General features: G+C 45.4%; 1 protein-coding gene across 4 annotated transcripts in view; it reads right to left on the reverse strand.

Moving 5' to 3' along the window:
* LOC139332978 (membrane-associated phosphatidylinositol transfer protein 2-like) overlaps positions 1-12,979 on the reverse strand; it is a 43,271-nt gene that overhangs the window by 23,211 nt on the left and 7,081 nt on the right. For 2 of the 4 annotated variants that reach the window (XM_070965183.1, XM_070965181.1), the window contains exons 1-2: positions 3,431-3,575; positions 2,862-3,110 (exon numbers count right to left, since the gene is read on the reverse strand). In XM_070965183.1, coding sequence (XP_070821284.1) covers positions 2,862-2,939 — 78 coding nt within the window. In that variant the 5' untranslated portion in view covers positions 2,940-3,110; positions 3,431-3,575. Of the gene's footprint in view, positions 1-2,861; positions 3,111-3,430; positions 3,576-12,979 lie in introns of those variants that run through there. The other 2 variants (XM_070965184.1, XM_070965182.1) reach the window with 1 other exon arrangement.

Here is a 12,979-nt window from a genome sequence, read left to right on the forward strand (position 1 = left end):
TCAAAGGCTCTGGAAGTGTGTCGACTACCTTTAGTGGAGCGGGCGGGGGGGTTATCATCTACACAATTCTACTGTAAAATCATTTTTGGCTCAGTACACAAAGACAAACCGCCGCTGTGTTGTAAGTTCAAGCACCGCCCTAAAACCTTCGCCACATAGCACTCTCTCTCTTTCTCTCTCCATCAAAACCTTAAAAATAAAAGGCAGCAAAGCCATCAAAGCCGACTGTGTGTCTTCAGAAATGACTGCTCCGACAGGATGGGAGTCACCTCCTGGTTTCTTCCTCTCGCCATCTCGCCAAGTTAGTGGGGCGTGTTTCCTGTTTGAGATGCTTCACTCCACAGATCCAGTTGCTGAGTCAGAACGTGATGGATGTGTGCAAATGACTGAGACACAGTGAGATCCTCTCATATTTAATTTCTCACACATTCTGCGTTTGCTTCTTACATTACAGCAAATCCCTACACAGTGATAGTGAATTTACAATTAGCTCCCAAATAAGAAGGTGGCACTGTAAGGGCAAAGGAAAGGTAGCGAGAGCGGTGGGGCACTGGCTGCTGAGGTGCAGATATGACCAGGCTGTCCTAAGGCCCTGACTTCATCTATGAGGCTTACACAAGGGATGGATGGCAGACAGGCAGGCCTACATGCTGCAGTTGCCCTGGTAACATGCAGCAATGAAGCAAGGGTATCTACAGACACCAGCAAAATCTCTCTCCTTTTCTTCCACCCCCTCTCTCATTTCTTCCCCCTCCCTCCTTCGCAGCCTCTCTTTTTATCCTCCATTTCCTCTTTTCATTCACTCCCTCTCTCGAACAAAACCTGACCACCGGCACGCTGCTGATGTCATGGTTGCCATCGTGACAGGAGCCTCACAGCAGCGAGGCTGTGCAAAGAGTGCGAGGTCAGGGGGAAAGGTAACTATGGGTCACGAAGGTAAGAATTCCTCTTCCTCCTGATTTGTTTACATGCTTGAGAAGGCACATATGAACTGCTTTTAATGCGACTTTGTGGCAGTCCACTCGTGCATGTGAAATGTCCTTGCACAATGTCCTGTCTGACAAAATCAAACAGAGGCCATGCAGGGGATCTGAAGTGAAGTGTTTCACATAATTAATAACTCTCCGCAACACATAGTCACAGAAATCATCAAGTGTGTAGAAGAGTTGTGCAGCAAATAGTTTGTGCTGTCTTGAAATGTCTGCTTGCTTTGGGGCATGTCAACTGAGTCATGTTTCCAACCATGTCCAGCTCGACTGGAATACCTGTCTGTTTGGTGCACCGGGGGGAGGAGATGACAACAAAGAATAGAAGAACCGACGAGGCTGTCAACTGAGAAGTCGGACCAGTACACTCTTTCCGGTGTTGTACTCATCTAATATCATTTCCATTTGTGCAGACAGGACAAAGAAATTCCTTTACAATTACACAATATTGCTGCAACTAATCTGTCAAGTTTGTATTCAGACAGTTTTCATAGTACATAGTATGAGAGGAGATACAGGCGCACAAAGCTGTAGCTTGTGCTAAACTATTCTTCCAGTGGGTGGATATCAAATTTAGACAACTTTGTCAACATGAACATTCAATATTTTGGTGCAAGATTAATTGTTGTAGGAGAGGCTTCTCTATGGGAAGGTCAACAGCTTGAAGGCATGCTACAGTTTCCTTACGCACGGCTCAGTATCTCCAGTGGAGCTGTTCCCTGAGGGCTTCAGTAAAACAGTGGTGCTCCCACGTATGATCATCTAACTCAAATTAGTGTGAGTATACGCGAGATAAATGTCAATAGATATACTTCACGGTCCATATTTTGCTTTGTGTTGGCTGTAAAGGAAAGTTAAAGTAAAACCAACATAAATTTACCAGATTTCGCTGCTGACAGTGCAGCTATCGATACTCATACACTTCCTCTGACTCGTGTGTCCTGAGGAAAGCACACTTTCATTAACATTACCACCACAATATAAAGATCCCTACTGAAGTAAGACACGCTAAACCCGGCGAAATGCCTCAACCTGATCAAACAGGCCTGTTACTTCAACCTGTTCTTCAACAAACGTAAAACCACTTGTGATTCACATTACATAACCATGCAGCATAAATCCTGACACAACCGCTGAATGTTTAGCCAGCGTGTGCCTCAACGATAAAATATTCAAACAGAAAAATCCACCTAAATGCAGAAATGTGTACAGCATGTCTAAACAATAGTCACTAAAAAAATGCATGCAGAATTATTTAAAACACAGAGTCATTGTTATTGCTCTCTGTGGCTTTTTGTGTACTGCTGCTCACAATGCACCTGGCAGTACCACTGGATTAAATAAATCCTCCTTCATGTACACATGTCATATGAAGAGAAAAAATGTTGCCACACAGGAAAGCTAAAGCTGCATAAATCAACCTTTTCTGCTTGGAGCTGTAAACCCTAAACCTCTTCCACGGACCCTCTGAGGGCCTGGTTAGATAAATGAAACTGTCTCACGCGGACAAAGCAGCGTGTCCATCTCCATTGCGGCAATACGTGTGAGTACGTTTGCTGTGAGAGCGGGGTGCACCCGCCCTCCTCCTGAATAAAAACATGCAGCCTATGACGGGTGGAAACAGCCAGCTTCAGAGAGTTTAAATTGGATAATCTATCAGCACACAAGCGCTCTTTGTTCCATTCCTCCACCAGCGTCAGACACCGTGTGACCAATCATTTCATAATTGGGCACACTGTGATCGCAGTCTTGAAAAATCCTCTGTGTTAATATATCTCCTCTTTGACTGCTCATTTTTTGTCCCCTGGCTCCTGCATCACTTGTCAATCAGGTGTGTGTGGATGAGACTTTGGTTTGGATATATGGTGACCTCACCTGGATCATATAGAGCTGGGCGATGCGGTACTCCTCCACACTCATGGGCATGGGGATGCGGTACTCCTTGATAAGCATGGTGAATCTTGGAGGTGGGGGAAAGTGGGATTGGGGAAAAGAGTGACAAGGGAAGGGGTGAGGGGGGGACAGAGGGAAGGGAGGGGGAAAGGGGACAGGAGAGACTCGGGGAGGAGGGGGCTCCTATATGTGACTTGTCAAATCACCAGCTGAAGTCCACATTGATGGTTCCTGTGAGGGAAGAAGCACATAAAAACATGATGTACATAAGCTGTGAATATATTTGAACATAAATGCCCACAAGCATCCAACTAGCAGTGTTTGCTAGAGTCAAAACATGCTGTTAACCCTGGTGGTGGATCTCCAAAAATACTTAATGCTTCTTCAAATAGATCTTCATCAGCATCCATCCCTCAAAAGCAGAAACCAGCTTCAATCAGCAACAAAACACATTCAGCACGAGCAAAAGGTAACAGCATGCAGGCTAATTTGAGAAACTGCAAGATTCCTCGACACATAACCGAGGACAAAGACTCATTCTCGTGGCTCACACGCAGATGAAGAGGAGAGGAGATCCGGAGTGTCATTCAGGACATAAACGCTCAATGTAGTTAAAGTACGTCTGGTCCAAGCCTTGGCACTACGAACGAGCATCAGCGCTGTGCCTCCATCCAGCGCCTCAGATCCAAATAAGCCACTTTCCAGGATAAACTTCTCTTCTTATAAACAGGCCACAGCTCAGTTTGTGTGTGTGTGCGTGCGTGTGTTGGGGGGGGGTTGGGGGGGTGGCCGGAGTCTACAGAGAGCATCCGTGCCTTGCCGACAGTCCCAACAGCCACCCAGTTTTTCCCAACCCTTCAGCATCGTCACATGGGGGGCTCGCTCAGCATAAGAGGGATTACAGTTGAGTGGGGAGCATTACATAACATCGTAAGAGCCCCCTGTGCATGATCAAGGTTTCACAAATAGCAGCCTTAGAATTGCACAAAGCATTGTTTTCAAACTACTGGGCAGCTAGGGGTAGGTGTGGGCTATACATAACCAACATGTGGGTGGCGTGAGTTGCAGAAATCTGCTTTTGACCGCTAAGGGAAGAACAGCTCTCCGAAGCCAGGCGAGTAAAAAACAAGAGTTCGACTGTAAGGGCTGTCAGCTAAGGTGACACATTAACTGAAGAGGGTAACAAAAGGGAGACATCCCCTCGTTGAGAGAGCACTCGAAAGAGCTCACTATTGAATATTTGTAAAGATAAACTGCTGACTTCTGTCCTTGGAGCAGAAAACAATTAACACTACGATAGATGGAATCCTCGGCAATGTTTTTATTTTCACAAAGCGGATGTGTAGCATTTTGGAAAAGAGCTCCTCACCTGTTAATAATTCAACAACAAAGATTTAAAGCCTGGTTAATGGTCTGATGTGGCCGGTGAAAGCACAGTGCACAGGATCTTAGTCACCGTGCTGATGGGACTGTACTGCGTTTTTGACAGAAGACAACAACACGGTGCTGGCACTGTCCGCATTTGGCTGACCAAATGTGACTACACAGCATTGCATAACCCCAATATTCATTCTTTTCTGACCTATGGCAGGGAGTAGACCTCAGCAGCCCGGCACCAGGCCATTCTGTATAATCACACTCATATTCCCACTGCGTCACTTATCCAGTGAACAAAGGCCAGCTTTGGTGAGGCTTCCAGTGTCGCCAAGGGCTCTGGTCCACCACCTATTGAGTGCTTGCCCCTCAACTCCCCACTGAAGACACATCCACCTAATAAGCTGGCTGAAGCACCGCCAAGAAAAAGATGTAGCCTGTCTAACTTCTCAACCTGAAGCAGGTGCTTACTCCAGACTGGGAGGCTAAAACAGGGTGATGTTTCCTTGTATACATTTTACATATCTCTGCTTTACACACAAGAACAACACATTGACCAAATCAGAGCAGAACACCACATTTTGCTGAAAATAGCTGCACTCTTGGGAAAGGCTGGGATAAAACTAGGCTAGCCTGGAGAGGCCCAGAGAAAAGCCTGCGGCTCAGGAGCCCGAGAGGCCTCTACATATCAGTGCCAGGTTTAGAGGCGAAAGTCACAGCGCTCATCCTTATTGACAGTGTTGATGACAAACAGCTTCACGATCTACTTGAAGCATGGTTCAACAATGTGGCAACAGTTGCAAGAAACTTCTGTGTTACTGAGAATTTCCTCACGGCCCGTGATTCTGGATGTGACAGCTGGACCGATTTGGAAGTCACTTAATGAGACACGGTAAGGTAGATTCTCTCACTGTCTGATCATCTGCCCGAGAGCGGTCAGCTGCCATCAACTGGCAACCCACATACAAAGAGGTGCCACCAGGTATGTAAAGACAGGAAGGATGAGAGCAACAGGAAGCATAACAGAGGGACTCCATACAGTCATAGCATTGCTCTGTCAAGCTGGATGCATTAGGAGTCTGGGGTGATGATGCAGTACAGGGATTTGTAGTGATGCTGATGTGAATGTGAATTATGTACCCAATAGCCAGGCAGGATTATAACAGTTGTACTACGTGACGGAGCTGAAACCTTCTATTATCATTAGCAAGAACTGATCTGTTGATTTTTGAGTCAATGAAAATGAATTGAAAAAGGCCAACTGCAATTCCCCAGAGCTCAATCTCATGCATTCATATTCAAGACACTCACACTTACCATCATATAAATCAGAGACAGGCAGCAAATCGTCACATAAGAGAAGTCGGAAAGAGCAGCTGTTTGGCACTTTTCCTTCAGAATGATTTTTACTTACCATTGACTTATTTTTGCATTCATTTCTAAACATTTTTTAATCAAATATTTCATTTTTGCATGACTTTGAGCACCCTTTTATAAATCAATTTTCAGCTTAATTTGGTTCTTTCTCTCTCTCTCTCTCTCTCTCTCTCTCTCTCTCTCTCACACTCTCACACACACACACACACACACACACACACACACACACACACACACACACACACACACACACACACACACACACACACACACACACACACACACCATGTCTCTCCTTTTCTGGCTCATTGGGCCAACAGCCACAGATAGACACACCCAAACCGGCTCCCACAAATATGTGTCTGTTACATATTTGTCTGTGTTTATTAGCAGTGGTGTCAGTTTGGCATGTGGATACTATATCTTAATGAAACTGTAACACAGCACACACACACACACTTTGTGGCCACGGCTTAGATTTAGGGCGCAATATCCTCTCCTTAAATGACACACTATAAACTAATAAGGCCTTCTGAATCGGCCGCCTGCTCCACAAACATAACCAATATGTCTCCCTTACAGCAGTACTGCATACACACACACATCCTGAAAATTCCCTTGATGCTTTAAACCTGTGTCTCTCTGACTCTTTTGTGACTGCTGCAGATGCTGTGTACAGCATAGGACCTGTAATGCACAATCCACAAGCAGCCTTGAGAGCACACTGGCACCATGCTTGACCCAGAAAAAAGCACTCTCACACTCACACACACACACACACACACACACACACACACATACACACAGCTTAAAAATAGCCCGGTCACAATAATCCTAGCATACGCAAGCAGAGTGCTTGACGTTGTTTGTTCAGAGAATATGCTCATTCCCTTCTAAAAATACAGTCTCTTCCCCCCTCTAGGCAGTGACGCAATAGCAGCACACGCCGCTGCACAGCGCTCATCATAAAGCAGCCTCCAATGCTCCTGTATCGACCAAACTGAAGCCAGCGATAGCTCCAAGATACTTCGAGTAAGACTGTGTTTTGTATCTCTGCACACCAACGCTTTCTTACCCTGCTCATCATGTGACCAGCTGTGGTAAGACCACACCCCCAGAGGTGTATAACACTGCATCTAGCTCGTGGTGTGATGAGCCAGCAGCGATACTTCCATCCTCCAGGCAAGAGTATGCTCAAAATCGTGTTATTCACTTTTCAATCTCTTCCAAAACTGAGCCGAACAAGAACACTGAAGAGCAGCTAAAAGCCTCTTCAGAGGCACAGGTCGGACAAACTATCATCAGAGTCAGTCGAGTGGAACCTTCCAGATAGCGGGATGCTTAATAAAGAGCCATAAGGCCTGTAAACACAGCTACATCTGTGTGACTCCTTGAGCCAGCATAAACAAACAAGCGCTCAGAGATGTGCACATCTGCTCACCTCTTAACGGGGGATAAGTGTCTTAACAGATGAAACCTGCTCACTCCACAAAGCAAAGACTGGATTATCCTTCACAGACAAGAGGCTTTCGCTTACACCTAAACATTAAATCTACCTTTCACTCTGCGATCCATTTTCCCTGCCACCCCAGGCTGTCCTGAGCCACAATAATGGAAAGTGCCATTACTAACTCTGTCTGAAGGTGCAACACATGGCTTCTGATTGAAAGCTAGAAGTACAGCAGACAGGTTGGCCACAGGACAGAGAGCAACAGCTGGGCCTTGCTGTTGACACAAAGCACAATCCTGTGAGGGAGGTGTTGACTCACAGGAGGCTTTTTCCACAATGGTGGTGGTGCTCCTTTAAATTTAGCCCTGTTTCAGAGAGCACCACTTTGAGGCAGAGCAACAGAGGAGGTGGTGAATCCCAGAGGAGCTGGAGGGGAGGGGGGGGGAGCAGGGGTTCCCTCATGATTGACCCGAGGCAAGACCCCTTTAAAATACAAGTGGAAAATGTTAGCCCCTGCACTGCCCAAAATACCACAGATCAGTTTCACACAGCGTTGCCTTCGCGCTGCAGAGACAACTTCAGCTATGACAACCGCTGCAAACACAGCTCCTGCCTGTGACAAGAACCCTTGATTGAGTTGATGGGATTATCAACCAATCCAGTTAAAATGTCAAAGGGTTTAAGACAATGACGATCGTGCTGGGGTGTGTGCGCTGCGTGGCCAGAGCGAGGGAGTGCACCATCCACCTGCACTGAGTCCAGAGGCCATGACGCATATTTCAAACCAGCTCAAACTGGGTATCTGTTGAGGGCAAAAGTTAAAGCATCATTAATCAACAGTATAACTGAGATAAATATAAACTATGTGGCACAGATTACTAAATACAAAATTGATTCACACCCTACCAAACCTGCCCCCTTTAGGCTTTAATGAAGGATGGGATCTGCATTCTTCCCTCCAGACTGACTACTTTTATCATCAACTATAAATCTATCTGTATTAAGTGTTAACTTGGGGAGCTTCAACCTTCATTTATACCACATTTGTGAATGTGCCAGATAGTCATCAAACATTTTAGCCTTGATACAAGATATTTTCATCTCTAACCCTTTTAAACAGTCCATGGGATGGCGACTAGGGTATTTCTTGACAGTATACAGGTGTAGCCTGGGTGGAGGCTATTTGACAAAGACCATGTTTTGCTTTGTTTGACTTCAATAAAGCACAGAAGGGGAGAGCAAACATTCATCTCTTCTTTCCATGTTTAAAAAGTGGTCAGGGTGGTTTGTTTGCAGTGGCACATAATGCACAACTCAAAGAACTAAAGAGCAAAAGCTGGGAAAACATTTTGAGTGATCCATCATTTATTCTGCACAACAGACTCAGTTTGAACGGAGGCTGAGCCAACAAAACAGACAGATGTAGGTGAAACATAATGTGATCTCATAAGATCAGATGAGAGATGAGGGCACCATAAAAAACATGAGTAACCGGTGTCACTAGCAGGGTCATTAGCCAGCAGAGTGTTGTGATGATGGAGTAAAATGCAGGGGATGAAGAAAATCACAATAAATAGTGGTGCGTCATCTTTGGGTACATACTGTACATACAGTGAGCTCCCATGATGCACCTCAAAACAAGGCCATCACTCTTCCTGTCCCTTAAGCCCATGCTCCTCCACAGGGTAAGGAGGTGGGATGCACAACCTGCCCTTGTTCTTTACTCACCAGCGCAGTACAAGGGAAAAGCTAAAAATACTCGACACCCTGTGAGCATCTCCTCCATTGTGTTCCTCCTCCTTCTCCTTGTCCTCTTCCTCCTACAGTAGAGCTGCTTCTAAAAATGATCCTCGTTTACAGAGAGGGAACAAAACAAGAACCGCCGCCGAGCACGGCCACAGCGGAGAACATGGCGTCGCGAGCAAAGACGATTACTGCAGTGCACGAGATGAAAAAATCCAGTCAAACAAACTGTTAAGCATCCACCAACTGAGAGTTTTAGACAGCATACGGATGAGGCAAGCCATTCTTCAGATTTCTGGCAAAAGACACATTTAAACCGTGTCACAACTAATCACTGACTCCTTGAAAACATCACGTAGAGCAATAATTGATTCTCAAAGAAAGCAACACCTAAACCAGAGCTGTTGCAGATCAGCTGTTTTTCTACCGACCCTCATATACATGATGAATATTGAGTTTCATGAAACAAGCTGCGCAAAAGCTCGCGGCAAACATGAGCTCACTCCAAGGCAGATCAGTGGACCTCATCCCATCTGAAGCTTTGAACCAGTGGAAAATAAGTAAAGTTTAGATTAGATACCCTCACAGCATGTAATTAAAATTCAACATAAATAAATCTGGTGCCCAGTGACTGCTGAGAACTCTAAGCTGCTTTAATAAGCAGAGCCATTGTTTTCTTATGCCTCAGTGGTGCTCAAACAGCCCACCGTTTTCCAAATGGGGCCTGTTACATACCAACTCTATCTCTAATCAACGCCACGCTTCACTTTGAAATCCAAAATTAGATGACCTTATATGCAAATTACACTTGGATTAATCAGTTACGTGCCAAGGTTAAATGAGGATCTCCCCTCGCTGTCGTTCTCTCTAAGCGCTCAGACAGCCTGAATCAACCGTGCGCAGAGTGGTCTTATGTAACTCACACCGATACAGAAAAGGAAAGCATCCCTACCCCAGCATTTTGTCCATCCCATTAGCTAACTCATGTCGCCTACGGACCCTAGGGCAGGAAATGCTTTTGCAGGTCCACACAATCGCTCTCAAACATCTCCATCAGCCCCTCTATGAGTGTTTTGGTAGCAACAAGATGTTGATTCAAATCAAGCCCTTCTTCCTAATGTGGGGTCTTTGCTGAGCGCTTGCTCACCGCCGACAGCACAAAAGCTTGGCACAAAGGCTTGGAGGAATAACAACTAATGGATTTCCAGTATCATTGCTACTAGAAATCTCTCACAATAGCGCAAAGTGGTTTTGACTGCATGAAACACTACAGTGACGTGGCTGAGACTTGTTATCGCAGTGAGACGACACCTCCTTCATCAGTCCGTGGCAGAATGGAAACAGGTGTTTCAGATATTCAAATGATTTGACGAACAATCAACAGGTTTTTAACAAGTTTCAAGAAAAAGTAGAGAAATGGATTATTATCATTATATTAGTATTAAATGTCTGTAGTTTAAAGAGTGTGTTATTTTACATTTTAGTAAATAGTGGCAGTTTTGTGGCTATTGATACAGTTGAAGCATGTGAAATCGCATTGGCCTGTCTACTCAGTCAATTTCAAGCTTCCCATATTTAAAAAAAAAAATCTTCATTAGCGCTCCAACAACTGGCAACGCAACTTTTTTGAATAACTACGTCGAAGACGAGAAATGTGATGGATCATACTCTAAAAAACTTGTGAAGAAAAATGTTTCGCCTGAGGCCACAATGTATTCCCTTTCCTGCCCCTTTATTCTCGCCATCATTGCTTGAACGGGGGGTTACCATGGAGACACAGAGGGCCCTTTCCTCATTGGTTGCCAAGATGAAGTCAGAGTGACGAGGAAAGTAGAGACCAGATGCTGCCGGGGCTGATACTTCTTTCTCCTGTTTCTTCTGTCTCCACTTTCACTTTTGTCAGTCGCGCAGCTCGTTTCCACTGCGCTCTGGTTTCTGTCCGCTGGCTACGGCGATAGACTGCATGTAGTTGACAGCTCTCGACATAACAGGATGCAGGATCAAAAATGTGGGCTTCACAGTGCGAGCGTGCAGGTTTTAAAGTGCTTTGTGTTCACTGCCAATGCTGTACGTCAGTTTAAAATAACACCAAGACGAGCCTGATATTTCCTGCGTCACGTGGAGGGTGAAAAATGCCCCGTGCAATCATGATGCAAGTTCTCTCCATATAGTTTAAAATTAGCCGAGCAGACCACTAATAGCTCCCTTTTCAACAACGTGGCAGTGAGTCAGAATAATGTGCAGAAACACAGGAGAATGCCGATATTCAACTTATTGAATCCTTGGGAAGAAATGGGTCTTGGTGCCCCAATTTCTCATGCTCTAGTAGCTGAGAGGAAAATGGATCTGAAGTGAATTGGGGACAGAGGAATAGAAAAATGTGCAAGCGTCAGACCAAAAGTATATTAGAAGTGAGAAACTAGGGGAGGGGGGAGGCTGAGATGGTTTTTAATCCGTGTTTTTGCTAGACGGAATAACTTAAATGCTTTGTCAAATCCTGAGGGATTTCAGTTCAGATGGGAGCGGATAGAGCCATCACAGGTGCAGTAATATAAAACTAACCTCTTGTTTAACTGACACCAACACATTCATAAAAGAACAGCTCTGATCTTCAAATACTTCCTTCAATCTCAAGCTATTGCTTTTATATTACGTTCTTCCGTAAGTCTTAGGTCTGAGTCGTCAGTTCAATGAGTAGGCCTGTGTTCATTTAGAGGATGCCATGCATCAAGGTAAATTAACTGTCAATGTTAAGAAAGCTGCTCATAAAACGCTGAGGCCGTCTGCGGCCCTTTGGTGAAATACCTCAAACTCACTTGTGCAGCATGAATAATGCACGCTTCCAAAAATTGTTCTAGCCAGTGACCAAAGACAGAAGCTGTCTCTCACACTGACCATAAAAGGCCACTTTCAAAGATGCTCATGGTCCTATGACTTTGGCTAACATTTGGATGGGTTCTGAGGTCAGGTTTACAGCTCTGTGGAAAAGCAGGCTTTATCACCTTGGGATTTTCTTATCAGAGACACAGCCTATAAAAACTAGAAACTCTTTATCAGTCCTATAACATAAAGGATTCTGACATCTCCCACAGAGACGTGGCGCTCTGAATGGAGACGTGGGGCTTTGTCTGGAACATGGAAGCAAAGAATGGGCATAAGCAGAGAGACTTCCCCCATAAAAGCCTGTATGCCGGGAGGAAAAAAGGAAAAGAGGTGAGGGGGCAGTGAGGAGGGGGAGTTAGGGTCTGAAGGAGTCTATTTTTAGCCTCGGAGAAATCAGGTGTCTGCGGCCAATGGAAAAGAAAGGGTAGCTTGGGTATACTGACATGAAGCAGCGCTGTCGCTTTCATTTTACATGATCCATGTGAGTCAGAGGGCGCTGCGAGGGTTGGGGGTGGGGTACATCAAAACACAAACAAATGGCATACAGCATATATGGTCCATACTGAAAAAGCTCAGATAGAAATGTGTAGACTTTGATGGTCAGAGACAGCCTTACAAATCGAAGAAGTCAACCAAGCGGCACTTCAATGACAGGGTGGTTCAAGGAGCATTTCTAATTCATAGCAGACGATGCTCCTCGCAGATTAGATTAGTTAACACATCATCCACTGGGGTTTGAAACTTTGCCCCACAGATACTGTTGCATCTTTCTGCTTAAGAGCCAAGAACTTTCCTGGTAGAGAGAGTGTATGTCAGAGCGCCACCATTTCACCTCTTGCACAACCTGATGAACATCACCACCAACGTGACGTACACAACAGGCTTCATTTCAAACTTTATTTCTATAGCATCTTTCATGCAGAAAAATGCAGCACAAGGTGCTTGACAAAAGATAAAAACATAACATAGCAATATAAAAGCAACTACCCCTCCCAACACACCTGCAGACATACGTCATGCACACACCCACCCGCACACAACCACACACATACACATACCCACACACACCCACCCCAACGAAAATGGCAGGGCACTGAGGCATCATGAGAGGAAAAAGGAAAAGAAAACCACCTACGGGGAGCTCATCTGCACTGCGAAGGATCACCGGCCGTGGCCACAGGGAGCGCCACCGCAACAGAGACCCCCAACCCAGACAAACCGGGGTGGACTCCACACGCAGGGCAGAGCCCCCCAGTCCTCTGGGCCCGAGGGG

This window comes from Chaetodon trifascialis, chromosome 6 (genome assembly GCF_039877785.1).
Source record: "Chaetodon trifascialis isolate fChaTrf1 chromosome 6, fChaTrf1.hap1, whole genome shotgun sequence".
Taxonomy (NCBI): Eukaryota; Metazoa; Chordata; class Actinopteri; order Chaetodontiformes; family Chaetodontidae; genus Chaetodon; species Chaetodon trifascialis.